Raw genomic sequence first — 18,455 nt, forward strand, 5'->3', positions numbered from 1 at the left:
ATTTGAAGTAATTCAGAGACAGATTTAATATTCTTTGACCAATAGAGATACCGAGAAACTGTGCACACTAAAATGAAAATAAGCAATAAAAGCAAATAGTACTCAAAATTTAAATGACATTGGTTAACAATGGAGTACGAAAAGGTTATTGAATGTGCTAAGTCTAATGCTTTAACACTCTTCAATCATTCACCTTTTAATGCAGAGCTTTAATTATATTCATAATCTTATCTTGTTGAACTCTACACCCACACCTATGAATTCTGTCAATTTCTTAGTTAAACAAAACTCTCCTGGAAATCTAGGACCAGGGTCAGAGATAGAATTAAAATCACCCACTCTCAGGAGAAATGGAGGAAGTATTTCCACTGAAAGGCTGCTGATTCCCAGATTCTGTAATATAAACCACTTAATAATCTATACTGACATTTCAAAGCTTAGGAAAGGGAATGTTGTACAACCCTGGACTTCATTGTGTTTATTCCCTATGAGGCACAGAGCAAGATAAGAAACAAGCCCCTCAAGCTGAAAGAGGAACACAGAAACATATATGTGTGTATATGTATACATATATATGTATATATGTATATCACAGAAACATATATATTTCCCAAATTTGTTCCCAAATTTTTCTTAAAAAGCACCCCAGTTCAGGTATCTTGAATAAAGAAAATTAGTCATAGACGAAAAAAGAGAAAACCTTCCAGTTGTCTACCAAGAAAAAACTAATATGGATATTATGTGCATTTCTATTTTGAAGAGCAACAGTTTATTAATTTATTAATAGAACCTGTATTTTTCTGTCAATTATTGTGCTTTCAATTATTGTGCTTTGAATTATATATATATGTATGTGTATATATATATAATTTTAACTTTTGAGAATGGATAATTTTAACTTTTGAGATAAAAATTCAGCCTGCATAAAACATAAATCTCTATGAAGTAAACATCTTCTACAGTTTCTGTCTTTAAAAATAGCTTTGACATGCTTCTGATGCCCTTAAATATTTGTGCTACAGATGCCATAGTTGTATTTTTTCAAAGACTGGCTCAGAGGCTTCTGAAATATTAGATATCCCTTTGCTGGCAAAACATCAGAGTGAGTATTCGATTATTACAAGGTTTTTCTTAAACCAGTGTTTCTCGGATTTTACTGTGCATCAGAATTCCCTGAAGGGCTTGTTAAAACGCAGAATACTGGGCCTCACTCCCAGAGCTTCTGATCCAGTTGGTCTGGAGAAAGCCTGAGAATCTGCATTTTTAGCAAGTTCCCAGATGATGCTTTGATGCTGATAGTCCGGGGACCACACTTTGAGAACCACTGCTTTAAACTGTTAGTTTATAAGTTCTTTAAAGAGCAATGTAAGCTTAGAATCCAGAACCTACATGGTACTTACTAAACTCTCTTCAGAGCTGTGTTCCAGGGGCACTCCTTGAGAAAATCTTTTTTTTTTTTTTGAACTTTCTTCTTTTAGCAACAATAATGCCCAGGCAGCTAGAGAGTCCTTAATATTCATTGCTTAGCATTTTGGTTTTGCTGGGCCTGGACTGGGAGTATTTCCTATTTCTCATCAGAAGGGCTGCAATCTACTTGTATCTCCAAGAAGTTCTGGATCTAAACTCTCCCAGGACAGGATCTATGCCTCTGGGGGACCAAAGCCACAGCTACATGTCTTTACCCAGTAAGTCTATCTCATCCAGGAGGAAGTCCATGTCCTCCCGGCTCACTTGAGGGCTGATCACCACCTGGCGGAAGAAGTTGACCTTTCCCCGGTGCGGCTGGTAGCCCAGCATCAAGCTTCCCTTCTTCATCATCCTCTCCTTAATGGCTGGGGCCACCTGTGTGGGGAGAAAAGAGGAGAGGGGTGAAAGACCAGAACATCAAGGCATTTCAATAGCATTTTCACCAGCCATTGGACATTTACTGGGCATCCACTGGCTTGGATCCCATTCTCATTCACACAAGGTTGACACTAATGATAATAATAATTTATGGAGGACTCATGAGTACTGATTCAAGTGCTTTAGACATATTAATTAATCTTCACAATAACCGTGAGGAAGATGCTACTAATATGCCCATTTATGGTCAAGAAAACAGGTACATGGAGAGTAAATCAATATCTCAAGGTCCCAGGCATTTTCTCCCTAAGCCCATACTCTTAAGTGTAAATCATTATGCAATGCTGCCTCATTAAAAACAAATCAGGTGTCCACAGGGATTACAGTCTCATTCTCAAATTTGTCTTAACTAAAAAACACCCCAGTTCAGGTATCTTGAATAAAGAAAATTAGTCACAGATGGAAAAGAAAGAAACCCTTCCAGTTGTCTACCAAGAAAAAACAAATATGGATATTATGTACAGTTCTGTTTTGAAGCCTGTTTATTAATTTATTAATAGAACATGTATTTTTCATCCTAGAAAAAAATGAAAGTTAGATATTATTCTCATATGTGAAATATAAACACTCTGTCTCTTATTAAGAGATGTAAATGTGGTAATAAAATTAGGAAGCACATATTTTAAAGATCTATAGCTGACATGAGAAGTACAGGCCCTGATAATCCAGATACACAGATTTTTCTAAAGTTTAATGTTTGAAGAAACCAGTCTAATTTAAGAACCACATGGGAAAATCAGTCCATTTTCTAATCAGTAGTATGGCCACCAAAGAGCTAGGTTGTAAACTTTTAAAATAGTGAAGTTCATTTTTGATACACTGAGTTAAAATATTAAGAATGCATTTTTACTGTCTTGGAAATACAAGCAAAGTTTTTCCATTTGAATTTTATTTTAACTCTGCAAACTTTTTGAGTGTGTCCTATGTGAATATGTGGAAAGGGAATATAATGAGTTTGTATCCTTGCCTTCTCAGGAAGATGAGACTTACTCCTCCAGAAGGGAGGAGTACATATAGAAAGAACACCAGGCAGAGTGTGCTTTTAAACTCCTTAGGTGAGGGGCATGAATCTTGGTTCCCACGAGTCTCCCTCTCTCGTAATGTGATAATCCCACACCAGTCCAGTTTTTGAACATACCCACACTTTGTCAGCAAGTCAAATGACTTTATCTGACACTCAACACAATCTCGATCTCTTCCAAAGCTGATGACAAAATTGGGTGTTTTAGACCTCTGAAGATATTATATGTTGAACTTAACCACAGAGCCTTCTCAAAGGATGTTCAAGGTTAATTTTAACGCAACACTTTTTTTTCCACATGTACTAATTTTAGAATATAAGTCTTGCAAAACATGGACTACACAGTGCTTGCAATAACAAAACAAACACCTATTCAGCAAAATCACATTGCCATTCTAGCAAAAAATTGGAAGTTTCTTACATTATCACAAGATATGAAAAGAAAATATATGCGTGTAAAAGAAAAAATGTAGAAAAGGTGATGTTAGTGAAAAAAGCATGGGCCATCAGGTTCTACAAACTTCTAAATATATGTGATACATTTTATTCTGATCTTTCTAGAGATTAGAAAAATGTAACTAAACAACAGCCTGCATTCACTTGAAAAGAGTGGCAAATGTCCAGTTGATGCTGGAAGCCAGAAGCTAGGAAGTAACTCTCTACTATGCTTATACATATCTGCTTCAAACCCATGAATTTGTATGCATTGGTTGAGTTTTCTTCCAAATCCATTTATGCAAGTAGTAATTATAAAATCTAGTAAAAAAATATGTAAAACAAAGATAGATGAGTGCCAAAAAAAGTGATTTTTGTAAAAACTAAGTTGAGTCCTTTGGAAAGAAGAGATAAAGGGGAGTGGCTAAACATCATTGTGATCACACTAGGCAAGAGAACTGTAAAAGCTTTTCAGAATCCAGACTGATTCTGCACCGAGATCGCTACACAGGTGTCTGAGTACTTACTTCACCTGAAGAAACCCGAGCTGCATAAGACAGATGATTCCTGAAGAATGTAGTTTATGCAAGAACAGTGGAGGGCCCTCTCATCATCAGACCTCTACTTAAGAAAAGTTTCACTTGTTTATAAAAAGCATTTGGAAATCTTCACTAGGTGGAAGAAATCTTCCCATCAAAAGATGGTAACATACATGTACACTGATGTACAAATATAACATTAAAAATTTAAATATAAAGATACAAATATTAAATGGGAAAATGCTCACATTATGTATGTATCACATTATTTTCTAGAATTATTTGCTTTAGCTGACTAATCCTCCTCACCTTAGGTAGGAGGGCTTCTCGTGCATATGTGGATATAAATGGGTCTGCATGCATAAGCATGCGTGTGTGTGTGCCTGTGCATATATGCACATATTAATATACACACTCACATATAATTTAAACCTCTGACCCACCATATTGTACTGCTTCTAAAATCTCTCTGGCCACAGGGCAATGGAGAACCACACTTTGACTTAGGTTCATCATAAAAGTACACTTGTTTTTAATTCAAAGAACAAGTGGCTTTCTGAATGCAAACTGTGAGAAAAAGACAACAGTAGTGCCAGTGCTGAATCAAGATTAGGAAGACCTGGTTTACATGGACCAAATGTCTAGCTAGAAGGGCCACAGGCTATCAGTTTTAGAGCTTACAGCTTGCGGTTCTGTGGTTCTTGTTTTTGAAATCAAAATTCTCTTCATGTTCCTCTCCTTCGTCCTCCAGGTACCCAGGGTATAACTGGCTCTGGCTTGTAGCCAATTTTAAATGTAAAACAGGCATGCTCTTGGCTCAGGCCAAATTTGCATAGTCTATTCCTGTTTACTTTTCAATACTTCCATTTTTTCTCCCAAAATGGTATTTTACGCCTTATCTTTGGAGAGCATTAGAATTTTGATTCCAGCACATAATATATCTGAGGCTCACATGAGGCAATTATCAAAATGAATCTGTCACGTTTGTATTTCTTGTGAGGAAGCCAGAAATACTTTCTAATGTGAACAAGAAAGGGAAAGGAAGAGGGCACCTCGGATGTTTTAATATAAAGATACTTCGGATGTTTAAATTCTTGCTCTTGTGTAAAGCGCATGAATGTACTTCCATGGGCAAAACACAGGGAATAAAAACCAAACTTCTAGGACAAATTTTGTTACTGACTTTCTGAGATTATAAAGACATAACTAAATATATGACTCAGAGAACTAGCTGAGCAAGGGTTTGACAGTACAACACACTTTTATTTATGAGTCTATGAACTATAAGATTAATTCCTACAGGCAGTTACTACTAGGTAAAAAAGGAAGGTCTCCCTTGTCTATGAATACTTCACGGGAAAGAAAGTAATAAACAACATCAAAGCTGATATTCATCAAATCTCTATCACAAACTATTCTGCTGGTAGTAGTAGTTGTTGTTTTTAACAAGTATTTTGCCAGTTCTTTACAATTTGCAATGTCCTTTCACTTGTCTGATTCCCATAAATTCAAATTAAAGCTTATTTGAAAGGAATTCATGTTTTGGCAATTTAGGGACCAAGCACGTTCTCACTAACAGTCAGCTTATCACCTTTGCACTTAAAATCAACCATTTTTTATTTATGAAGCTCCAGGCATAATCCAACGCTAGGTAATTTGGATATCCCTTTTTGCTGATCACAGCTGAGAAACAGTCCTAATCTGAGAGGATGGCATGGTCACAGGGGAAGGAAAATATGCATGAACTAAATGTAGGTATCCAGATACCACCCCTAAATGGGGCGCGCATAGAGGAAAGCAATTTGGCAGGAGTGAGATTGCTTTCCAGCTCTCAATTATTTTTCTGCTGTTTTTCCTTCAAATTGTAAATCAAATTCCTTTCTTGTGCCTCAGTGCACTGGTCCCTGCATCTTAAGTGGAGGAAGATTCTGACATTTCTATTTGGATACATAGTGACTTAATCTACACATTTCTGTGGAATTTGTCTCTCCCCACCCTTGAGTTATGTTCCATCAGTGATTTAGTCATTTAAATAGAGTCTCGTTGCACACCGCTGTAGCACCAAATAGGATTTGATGTTTAAAAGTTGCTTAAACCCAAGGAAAAATAAAATAAAATGACTTTCTTTCTGACCAAGCAGGGCAATTTGATAAAAAGCTTCTGACTAGGCATCATTATTGCCTTTGATTAAAATAAAATGATAATTTCCATAAAATGACATTTCTTTTTAAGAATTTGTTATGTACTCAGTGTTAACAAGAACAGTTTTTCAAAATACAAAGTGTTTTTCAGGGTCGGGCATGGTTGCTCACGCCTGTAATCTCAGTACGTTGGGACGCCAAGGCGGGCAGATCACTTGAGGCCAGGAGTTTGAGACCAGCCTGAGCAAAATGGTGAAACCTGTCTCTACTAAAAATACAAAAATTAGCTGGGTGAGGTGCTGCTTCTTTGTAATCCCAACTACTAGGGAGGCTGTGGCACGGGACGCAGGGGTTGTGGTGAGCCAAGATCACTCCACTGCATTCCAACCTGGGTGATGGAGTGAGACTCTGTCTTAAAAAAAATGTAATAAAATACAAAGTGTTTTTCAAACTATCTGTGGGGAAGGATCAGTTTTATTTTTTTCAATGCATTATAAACTAATACTTTAGTAAAATACAATAAAAATCAATTACTAGCAAAATGAAATAAAAATACAAGCCCAATTTTGTTTATTTTTAAGTTCAATAGTAAAGCTAATCTGTTAAGGTTGCTATAAAAATTTCTAAATGGAAACTGTGGATTTCCATAAATTTCTTATTGCAGACTGGTAACACAGATGGGTTGGGATTGCTGCTGTGGCTTTCTTCCAGTATAGTTTTTCTGGAACAATCACAAAAACTAATTTGCTTTATACTTTCCTCCCACGTAATCTGGGTTCCCAATGTGTCCCACTTTCTATGTCAACTTGAGGAGAGTTCTGCTGAGTGGGATATTGAAATCTAGTTCATGGAAAAAATTGGTATGAAATGTTCATACTTTGTATCTGGCACCTAAAACTATCACTGAGACTTATATACCTCCCTCCCCTGTAAAGTCATCTCTTTTCTTTTCTTTTCTTTTCCTTTTCTCCTTCCTTCCTTCCTTCCTTCCTTCCTTCCTTCCTTCCTTCCTTCCTTCCTCCTTCCCTCCCTCCCTCTTTCCCTCCCTCCCTCCTTCCCTCTCTCCCTCTCTTGATTGCTTGCTTGCTTTCTCTTCTTTCTTTCTTTTTTTGTAGTTTGGGGTCATCTTAGATTTTCTGAAGCCAGGTGGAGATACACCATGGATCAAGGCAGGGGCCAGAATTCAGGGCATGAACAGCATCAAGGGGAGAGCTTAAGTGGAAGGATTTCAGTCCAAGAGAAGTATTAACATGTCAAGACAATTCAGACTTTGATGGGCTTTCCCCGTGCCTCCCCCTTCTGAGGGGGTGCTCCAATGCAGTGGCTATCTAGAAGGCAGAGTTTTTCCTGTCTCACTGTACTCAGGAGAAAGTAGCCACAGTCCTCAAAAGCTGAAGGCTGATTAACAATCTGAGAAAAGCCAACCTAGAGAGTCTTGAATGCCAGCTTCTGCAGATGTGAAAAGTTAGACATGTGAGAAAGCATGAAATTCTTTTATTCGCTTTATTAATTTTTCTGGTATTTATCTCCATAACTAAAGCATTATGGTTGGCAGTGAATTTAAGGTCTTCAGAACCATGTTAGATCACAAAGTCTCACATTGATTTACATCTCTGTTTGCCTTTTAGTTTCAATTTTTGTTTAAGTATATTCTTCAGTGGAAAGTGGATTTCATCTGTTTCTGATGATGAAAGAGCTCAACAATATGTCTCATACAAATACTTCTTAAAACCTAATGAACATTCTTATCTCTGAACTACATATCTGACCATAAATATGAACTGAATTATTCTGCCTGTAAATATGAACTGGATTTTCCTTTACACGCGCAGCTCACAACATGTAGCGCTGAAACGGGTTTTGGATTCAGCTAAATATATATCCTCTAGTGTGTAACCTCCATGTTAGCCAGGCAGGTTGTTACTAAATGAACAGCTGTTGACAGAAAGCATTTCCTTATGGTCCAAACATGATAGTGCAAAAAAGAAAGTGGTTGTTTTAGTCTTATATAAAAAATTTTTGTGCTAATGGTTAGCTTTACATCTTTAAAATGTATTAAATGGAATGTCTCACCAAATAAAAAAAATGCTAACCCACAATATAGAAGCTTTTCTTTGTATTTCCAAATATGTCTGAGTAATTTGTCTCTTGTCCCAAATGAGACATCCTACATACCAGACATTTGCCCTCCCAACATAGCTTGCTTTTGTCCATAGCCATAAACTGCAGAAATTTTGATTATCCTTCATCATATAGTCAATTTTGCTCCCCATTAAAGAAGAAACCAGTACTTGCCAGACAAGTACTTTAGCACCTTCATGTTTCTTAGAGCACCTGACAGTGTAAAGAGGGGAAAATAATAGCCTTCTTAGTTTGTGTTCAGGTACCATCTAAATCTCTTTACTTTGTTGTTGTTGTTTTTCTTCCTGATTTAGTCTTAGGTAAAATGATCTTATTTCTCTGTTGTTTCATCAAGTTACACATTTTCCTTTTGGAATAGAAAAATAGCAAGGGTGCTGCCCTTTTTGAAAACTACTTGATCCATGCAGTAAAGAAAACTAAATCTCCCATTGCATTGTGTAGAAGGGGTCACACTATACAATTTAACCTTCTAGGGCAATTGTTTGTTAATGAAAAATTTAGAACATTTTTCTTAAAAATGCCAAATCAAATGAAATTATTCACTCTATTTTCTTCTTCTTCTTTACATTGGTGTTTTGGCTGTATAGTCTTAATGAAAAAAGAAATGTGAATGTTTACAGCAACTTTATTCAAAGCAACACAAATGTACTTCAAGTACAGAATGGGTAAACAAACTGTGGTATACCTATACAATGGAATACTACTCAGCAATTAAAGGGAATAAACTACCAACACAACATAGATGAATCTCCAATAGATTATGCTAACAGAAAGAAGCCAGACTCAAAGGCTACCTTCTATATGTTTCCATTTATGTGGCATTCTGGAAATGGCAAAATCAAATGGCTAGAGAAGAGATGAGTGGTTGCCAGGACTTGGGCTGAGGGGAAGAGTTGACTACAAAGGGTCAGTCCTAGGGAATTTTGGTGAGTGATGAACACTGTGTCATGGTGGTGGGTATATAAACACCAACAGACAATAAATTCTGTTCGAAGCTGGGCCTTTGCACTCCTGGGTGCAAAGGAAGAAGGCATTTTGAACATGGTGGAACTTGAAGCTTTTCTTCCTGGTGGGCTGAGTGGAATGATGGGAACTGCATGGCTCAAGGATTTTGGGGGGCTCTACCACACATCAGATTGAACATATTTAAATGTACCCAACATACTTATTAAATATAATTCATATGTAATTATACAAGATTTCAGTTGAATTGTGATTGACTAAATTAACATAATCTTTCATTATGTTTGTTTTTCAGTTTTCCTTTTACATTTTGGATCCATTTTTAAAACTAGCAAATATTTTAATGTGGCCCTATTGAATTCTATGCTCTCAATGTTTATTTTGCCTGATGATTAAATAAACAAGCTCTGTTCACACTAGCGTGATCAAATATCTAGTTTGCTCAGGAGACACCCATTTTATACATGTTTTCCTGTAATTATCAATAACACCCCTTTTCATGGCCATAAGTGTCCCAGTTCAGATGATAAAATTTATGGATTAGACTGACCATACACAGACCAACAGACTAGCTTAGACTGACTTGCGACCTAATTCCTGAGATTCTCTGTGACTTTGGGCCAATATTTAACTCCTCTGGGAATCATATTTCTCTTCCATTCAGAGCCGATAATCCTTTGCAGGGTCCTTACGTGGACTAAGTGAAATAATGAGAACACAATAAGCATAGTGCTTGGCATGCTAGGCACTCAATAATAGGAACTAATATTATTTATTTCTTAAAATAAATTTGTATTTAATCAATTTACACTCCCGTTTGGACTTTTATTACATTATTTCATTATTATCTCTTGAGACATGAACATTTGCAAGTGCTATGAAAAACATGAAATAATTTTTCTCCCCGAAGTGTCTAAACTGGATTTAAATATTTATGAGAGAGGCTGCAAGTTTGAAGTTTCAGAAATTAAATATTGCAACTCATGTATGCCATTAATCTTCCATTTAAGTTCCAGGATTTTTTCGAACGTTGATAAAGTCAACTTACATTTTTCCTTTACAAAGTAACACAGTCATTGATAATCTTGGCAGATTTTTTGGAGGGAAGTTTTCCACTAAAATTTATTGTGGGCAGGGATGAGTTTTTATTATATTCTAGAAATTTCTATCTGTTGCATAAGTTGTTAAAATACAAAAACATTTTAAAAGTAAAAAAAGTTACTTTTTCTTGGACCCATGAAAAGGCCATGTACTTAAAATTCATGAGCTTATTTCCAGCATTGTGCAGTCTCCTTGTGCTTTCTTGTCACTTATGTCTTTACCAAAGAAAGGTTGAAGAATGCTATTTGGTATGTCCCAAACGTACATGAAAATACAAATCACCTAGATTCAGGCCCCAATCAGAGCAGCTGAATTTGAATTTCAGTCGAATAAGCCTAGTGGTCTGTATATTTACCAGGCCATCCAAATGCTTTTTTTCATGATGTAAGTTTGGTGAATGATGATCTCTTACTTAGGACTTTGGGAGAGGCAAAGGTGAGGTTGGAGGTAAGAGGAGTTTAGTAAAGGAAAAGCAATTTTGACAGAAGAGGGGAGAGGAAATTGAGAATTTCCTCTCGCATTGTTTATGTCGATTTTGTAATAAAACAAACCAGTGACCTTCAAAGAAGTTGTTAGCCAACTTTTTTGTTAATCATAAAACCTAATAAAGTGTTTAAAACACTTAACCATGGCCCAGGAAACAATGAGCCTCTTAGTTTTGATTGCTCAAAGAATCAATTTTTCTCTTCTAATATATTTTCTGCCATTTTTAAACCTATCTAATTCTTCTCTTACTCCTTCATACAACCTTACTCATTTCCCCTGATACCTCCGCAATCCATAATTTAGAGGTAAAATGCATTAGTATGAGTCTCTCAAGTTTAAATTATGTAAAATTGGTGGTCTATAGCCCATGAAATCATGTGCTCCAAGAGATCATTTTAGCTTGGCAGAATATGAAGAAAAAAGCCATACTTTGATTGGACATACCTTTTTCAAATATGAATTTTACCCTTATTTTCCTCCTGAGTATATCTGAAAATCAGACATGCGCAAAATAAAAGAACTGCCTCATTCATGTTCTTTCCAATACAGATGAGCAAAGCTACAGAAACAAAGAGTTTAGAAACCCAAAAAGCCAGAAGAACACAGTGAGCTTCACATTTAGTGTTTACAACGTAGTGACGATGATGACAGCATTTCCAATAAACTTAATGTCAGTCATATATTCAAGGCAGCTGAAATGAACAGTCATAAAAACAAACGAAACTGAACTGAAAGCTTTAGCTGAACAATGGACACAATGAACATTTTATACACTCTATAAAGCAAAAGCTTAATACCCAATTGTGTCTCAGCAGCCACCTGAGCTAATAGCTCCTGAGTAACTGTTGTGGGCCAACTCCCACATTTCTGCCTATGTTGGGAGATCCCTGTACTGCTCCCTAAATGCGGTTATTCAGTAGCTCTCTACCAGAGGTGCTACCAACTCCCTTGGGGCATTTGGAATCATGGCAAAGCATTTTGGATGGTCGCAATGACTGTGGAGTGCTACTTGCAGTTAGTGTCTCATGGTTAAGGGTGCCAAACACCTCACAATGCTGAAAATAAATCTGCCCAAGGAAGAATCATGTTACCCAAAATACCAGTAGTGCCTCTGTTGAGAAACACTCCTCAGGAGCCCCATAATTCCCACTGACATCTCTACACTTTTTCTTGACATCCCCTGAGACCTTTAAGTTTCTCTTGGGAGTCATTAAGCTTGCTTTGGCCCAGAGCAAAGTAAATGGGATCTTAAGTGCTTAAAGGTATGTTCATGTTGTTTTCCAAGGATTCTTAACATATTCAGTGAGTATCACTCCAACTGAGAGGAGAGAATGAGTACAATCCCAGGTTCTTCTTTAGGTTCTATGGGCAGTGGTCCAATATTTCTGAATATTGTGTCTGGCCATTTCAGCAGGGATACAATGCTTTAGTTTCGGCACTACTGCCTATTACAATAAGTGGGTCATATTCATGAGTTTTTAGCCACACAGATGTCACATTCACACCTTACCCACACACTTAGTGAGATGAGGAGCACCTGAAATACACTCTATAGAAGATGAAAATTATGATTCATTTTCTCACGGGTTTTCTCAGGGCAACTTTCTCTGAGAATCCTATTACTTTTCAATATTTGGCATTGGGAAATTAGCAGCTACAGTTTTCACTTTTGATTTATTCCACTCTAACAAGCCACTGACAGCCAACGAGGCTCTTCTGGGCATAAAGGCAAAACTCCTACCTAGCAGCACAGGCACGGATGTGGGAAGCGGCCCCAGTGTTGGCACAGCAATAATTTTACATTGTAGAACCTGCATATCAGACCTGGGAGGCCTAGGTTCCTGAATTACAGAATTACTGATTTTATAGTAGATGCAGGGGCCTGACAAGGCAGGGGATGCAAAAAGAAGGGAGCCCATGGCATTATGCTGCTTTGACCTAAGAGACATCTTGTTCTATACAGGCTGCCGAGACATTCCAATTATGCCTTGGTGAGATTCCTGTATTCACCATCCTGCACCCTCCTTCCTGTGCCCATCCTCCTGTGTGACTATCTACCTGCCCCCACCTGCCTGTACCCACCTGCCTGCACCCATGCACCTGTATCTTATCTTGTTTATAGGTTTTTTCCACTGATTATTTGCTTCCGGAGTAAACTGAAGTCTAAGTTGTCTTTTTGACCTTTTTGTTTGTTTGAATACAGTTGTTCATTATCCATAAAAAGTTAGTTGCACACCACAGGATGTGTTCTCAGCTTTCCCTATACCTTCTCTTTGCATCTCTATTTATGTCATTTTCATGTTTCACTGCACTTCTTTATTCAGCTATAGTGCATCCTAAAACACCTTGGTATTTCAATCTCAGAGGCAAAACCTGAACTTTTAAAGTCCCAAGTGTTACGTACCTTACTTTACTTCTGTCGCTGAATCAAAGAAAGCTACCATGAGGATACTTTAAAATAATTATTATTCCTGTATTATTCATAAAAATATTGAGAAAATGTTAAGTATGAGGTGTTTGTTCCTCCTGGAAATCTTTATAAATGCTAATAAAGAGTCCTTACCATTAATGCTGTAAATATTAACCAATGGTTTTTAAAAGCAATCCAGACCATTTACTTAAGTAATGAAACGCTTTTGATTTGCACATTTTGAGAAAATTAATGAAAGCAAGTTACACATTATTTTTTATGGAGCTTGCTCAACACTCCTAGTGTTTAAGGTTGGAAATTACTCTTTCCTCTAAATCATGATGTTTCTATTGTGTCCAGGGGGCTACAGGCTACAGAGGGATAGAGGGGCTCCCACAAGGGGCAAGAAGAAAGCAAAGCAGGCAGGACCCACCTCTGCCTAAACTAAGCTCTGCTTTACCTGCTTCATATGTCAGAGTTCTACGTAAGAGTTTGCTTGGCAAAAAGGGCTCTGGTATTTAAAAAGACAGAGTTTGAATTCGATTGGTAATGTATTTTTGTTATTATTCAAGATCTTTATTTGGGAATAACTGCAAAATAGCCCTCAAGATGTCAGCTAAGGGAATTCCTACATGCCACGTCTAAGGGGAGAAAGTTGCTCTTGGAGTCTGGCATTCTTTCCCAAGTTGGGGAAGTTGTGAGAAAGGTCCTAGAGAAACATGTTGCTCTGCTGAAACCAAGCTTCTTTTGCTTAAGAGTTTAGGGTAAGTGATACACATCAGGTTATGTTCAAGTCAAGTAATGATAGTAATAAATTACTATTTCACATAATTGAACCTCTACGTATGTCCTAAAGCAGTTACATAACAAAACACTATCACCTTCCCCCAAAGGTCTCTTTTGCTTCTTCCAGGTAATCACTATTCAACTCCTACTTTCTTACTCTCCCATATATGCCCCTAGGGTTTCAAGTTACCTACCAGCCATTTGAATGTCTTCTTTTTGTGAAATGCCTATTCATGTTCTTTGTATATTTTTGTTTTGGGTGGTCATCTTTTTCTTACAAATTTAGAAAAACCCTTTATTATTAAGAATGTTAATTCTGACTTTACGTGTTGCAAGTTATCTGCTTTTAACTTTGTTTTTAGTTATTTCCTGAACAATTTTTATATTTATACAAACATATATATATCTAATATATAAAAAACAAATATATAATATTTGATATATCAAATATATAAATGTTTGTATAAATATATATAGGTGTTTGTATTATATATATATGTATTCCTAGTATATATATGTGAGATAGGTGGTTTGTTTGTATAAATATTATATATATTATATAATTATATGTGTGTGTGTGTGTGTATTCCAACACTGTGGTGTTATACTTAAGCTCTCTCTGCCCACACCAAGATTACAAAAATGTGTGTTATTTTCTGATTTGATTATGACACTTAAACTTTTAATCCATTTAAACATTCAATTTTTTACCTTGCATAGAGATACACCCCTACATCCCCACATTTAACCAGTAGTCTCAACACTGCTGATGGAACAAGCCTGCCTTTCCCCAGTGTGTATTGGAAACATGTTCGATTCCTATAAATACTTGGGCCTAAGCCTTCTATTCTGTAAGACTGATCTGTCTATTCTCAGAATAATCCAAGTTGTTTTATTTATATAATTCTATAATATATTCAGTTCCTAGAGAACTCCCCTCTCAAAATGTTCTTGCCGGTTACTACCAACTTAGTCTCCTAGAGGACATCTAGAAGTGTTTTTGATGAGTTTAAAAAATCATTTAATTATTATGATTAGAATGATATTAAGCCCATGTATAAATTAGGGAAAAATTAATCTTCTCACCTAAAATTATGGTGTTTTTCAGTTTCAAAATGAGGTAAATTTAAAAAATATGACTGCAATTTTTTTGACACTTCTCTCAAAGAGATTTCTTGAATGAGAGAGGGCTTGTGGCACACTAATCACCAGTGGGATGCAGTGGAAGAGATCCTGTGTGGCCTCCAAGGCAAGGTCAGGAGAGGTGGACTATTGTCCAAATTGTTCTCAGGTACACTGACTTTCCCAAGTTCAACTCTCCTAAGCCCACTATGAGGAATTCCAGGCCACATGGAGAGGCTTTCCTGTAGGTGCTCTGATTGACAGCTCCAAATGAGGTCCCAGCTAAGGGCCAGCATTAACCACCAAACATGTGAATAAAGACGCTTCCAGAATATTTTGGCCCGGACAGTAAATTACCTTCAGCTATTTTAGTCTTCCCAGATGAGACTCTAGACATCATATTCCCTCTGTGCTCTGTCAGAATTCCTGACACACAAAATCCATGAGCATGATAAAATACTGCTTAATGCTCCTACATTTGGAGTGATTTGTAAAACAGAAATTGTTATTGGAACATTAAGTGGTTTTTTTTTGGCCTTAAACTTTTATAGTTTTCTTCCATAGATATTATACTTCATTTAAGTTAACTCTTAGTTATTTAATATACTTTTTTTATTATGGTGATAAAATTATTCTGACTAAAAAGCTACCTTCTGATGTAATTTTTCATTTTCTAGCTCCCAGTTTCTTACCTTTTGTGTAGTTATTCAACTTTGTACATCTACTACAGTACATTTCTAAAAGTATTTTATTTGATATTCTTAGGTTTTATAGATATACAATCACACAATTTAAAGTGAACATATTTGGGTCTTCTCCATTTAAATATTATAAAATTCAGGTCTTTTCTGGTCATTATATTGGCTGGTACTCTCAGAACATCATTAACTCATGGTGGTCAAGCCAGACGTTCCTAATTTGTTACTGAGTTTAAGGGGAAGGTATTTCATGTTTAATATATATAGGTCTAAATATCATACAAGAAAACAAAATAATATAATCATGAGATAAACTCTAAGCCCTACTGTTAGTTTTGAAGGTCATATATTTTAGCATATTTCAAGTAATTTTTTTTTTTGCTCCATTTAAGTGGGAGAAGTAATTTTGGATTACTTTTTTGATTTACTTGTTCATAGATAGGAAGAAAATGATGAAATTGCTTCTTAAAGCCTGCTTCTGCTTAGCTTTAGAAATAATGATGTTCTGCTGAATGGAGCAATAAAAACAGAACCTGCTCATGATCTTGTATGCTACACCAGCTGACTGATCCATCTCCTCAGATGGTTTTTCAGAGTCCAAAAATGCTACATAAATTTTTTTCAACCTGTGTGAGTGGATTATTTTGTGGCTTCCTGAAATAATCCTCTCATCTTTTAACACAGTTCTGACCCAGTTTGAGAGAGTATCTTTAATATCTTGTTCTACTTCACTGACCTCAAGGCAGAATAGCCAGAAATATATGCATTTAACAGGCAACTTTCATCTTCAAGCTCACAGAAGGGTTGGCTTTCTTTAAAAAGGAAATTGAAACTTATATTACCAGGCAGCTTTTTAGATGATTTTACTTTCCATTTTATAACTCCAGCAAATAGGAAGCAGAGATGTGGAGTGACTGAAGGAGATATGTGGAGTGACCGAGGTGCCTCAGAATAGCGCATAACAATTGATGGAAGCAAACACAAGCTGTCACAGCGCCTGCTTTTACCTCACCATTGATTATTCATCAGGCCAAAGGCACTCATCCCAGAAAGAAAAACAGAAACACACGTATGGAAGACAAGGAAAGTGGGTTGCTAGAACAAAACACGGAACAATAGCCCATCCAGAGGAGTGGGCTAGTGAGGTACTTACAGAACACAACCACTCTGAGAATTCACAACACACTCTGATTCCCTGAGTGGATGGTTAGGAGTATGGGTGTTTTCTAGTTGGTAAATGTGAGACTGATTGTTATGGTTATTGCCTGTTAAAAATAAATTTTATTATTGTTCTTCATTATTTAAATGTCCTTCTTGCCTTTGACTCATAACCCACACACAGGGCCTGCTGTAGGAGGAGTACATATCTCTGTTCCATTGCTAAGTGACCACTTCTGAGCTGAAACTCTAAGAGTCATTGTGTGTTTCTGCCAGGCTTTCTCCTTTCCCTTTGGTGCAAGAATAGCATTTCCCAGACAGGGGCTCCTCCATCAGTCTGGATGCTGGGGGGAAGACCATGGAGCAGAGCAGAGCTGTGACTGACCCCCAGGGCATGAAGCATGATCAAGAAATACACCTTTGTATTATAAACCATTGAGATTTGGCTGGGAAAGGTGGGTGGGGAGAGGGAGGCTTATTTGTCGCTGCAGTGTAACTAATGAAACCTAATTCATATGACTCAAACTAAGGTATATTTGGTTAGATCTAGGTGAGTTCTACTTTAGAGGAAATCCTGGTAACTGTTGTTTGTTTGTAAGTTATAGCTGTAATTAATCTTCCCTGTATTCAAAGCCCCCAAACCCTGCATTCAGATACTATGCATTTAGACTTCCTTAGGCAAAGACAAGGCAACAAGCTGATGATTCTAAGCTATTATTCAAGGAGTATCTGCCATCATAAAGGTGGTTTAGTCATATATATAATATCAATCAATAATACAGGAGACGGTAAAAATTTTTTGTGAAGAGCCAGATAGTAGCTGAGTATGACAGCCCCTAATCTCAGCACTTTGGGAGGCTGATGGGAGAGGGTCATTTAAGACCAGGAGTTCAAGACCAGCCTGGGCAACATTAGAAAACTCCATTTCTACCAAAAACTTTAAAAAAATTAGCTGGGTGTGGTGGCTCATGCCTGTAGTCCCAACTACTTGGGAGACTGAGGCGGGAGGATTGCTTGAGCCCAGGAGTTTGAGGCTGCAATGAGCCATGATCACACCACTGCACTCCAGCCTGGGCAATAGAGTGGCACACTGTCTCCAAAAAGAAAAGAAAAAGCTACGTAGTAAATATTTTAGACTTTGCAGGCCATACAGTTTCTGTGGCAACCACTCAGGTTGTAAGTGAAAGCAGCCATAAATAATAGAAAACAAATGAGAGCGGCCATGTTCCAATACAACTTTATTTACAAAAAAATGACAATGGGATGTGTTTTGCCTGTAGGCTGACACTTGCTGTAGAATAAGAAACACGAACAGCGGTGAACGAAACCTAAATAACAAGCCTAATGTAGCATGTTCTACAACTATGTTTATATGGTTTTAAAATTAAAAGCTATCCAGGAGCCATTGAAGAACATGGTTAAGTTCTTGGTTTTCCTATATGTAAAATAGAGACCGTAGAAGTTATTTCATAAGATTTTTGTAGGAATTAAGATGAAATATAAAGTGTGCATGAGTGAGCAAGTGCTCAATGAATTCCAGCTTCTTTA

General features: G+C 36.9%; 1 protein-coding gene across 1 annotated transcript in view; it reads right to left on the minus strand.

Annotated features, from left to right (window-relative positions):
• Window positions 1-1,499: 1,499 nt before the first annotated feature.
• Window positions 1,500-18,455, minus strand: part of GADL1 (glutamate decarboxylase like 1) — a 162,003-nt gene continuing 145,047 nt past the window's right edge. The window contains exon 15 of the mRNA XM_019023175.4: window positions 1,500-1,842. Within this exon, the coding sequence (XP_018878720.3) occupies window positions 1,669-1,842 (174 nt within the window). The 3' untranslated portion in view covers window positions 1,500-1,668. The remainder of the gene's footprint in view (window positions 1,843-18,455) is intronic.

The sequence above is a fragment of the Gorilla gorilla genome, chromosome 2, assembly GCF_029281585.2.
Source record: "Gorilla gorilla gorilla isolate KB3781 chromosome 2, NHGRI_mGorGor1-v2.1_pri, whole genome shotgun sequence".
Taxonomy (NCBI): Eukaryota; Metazoa; Chordata; class Mammalia; order Primates; family Hominidae; genus Gorilla; species Gorilla gorilla.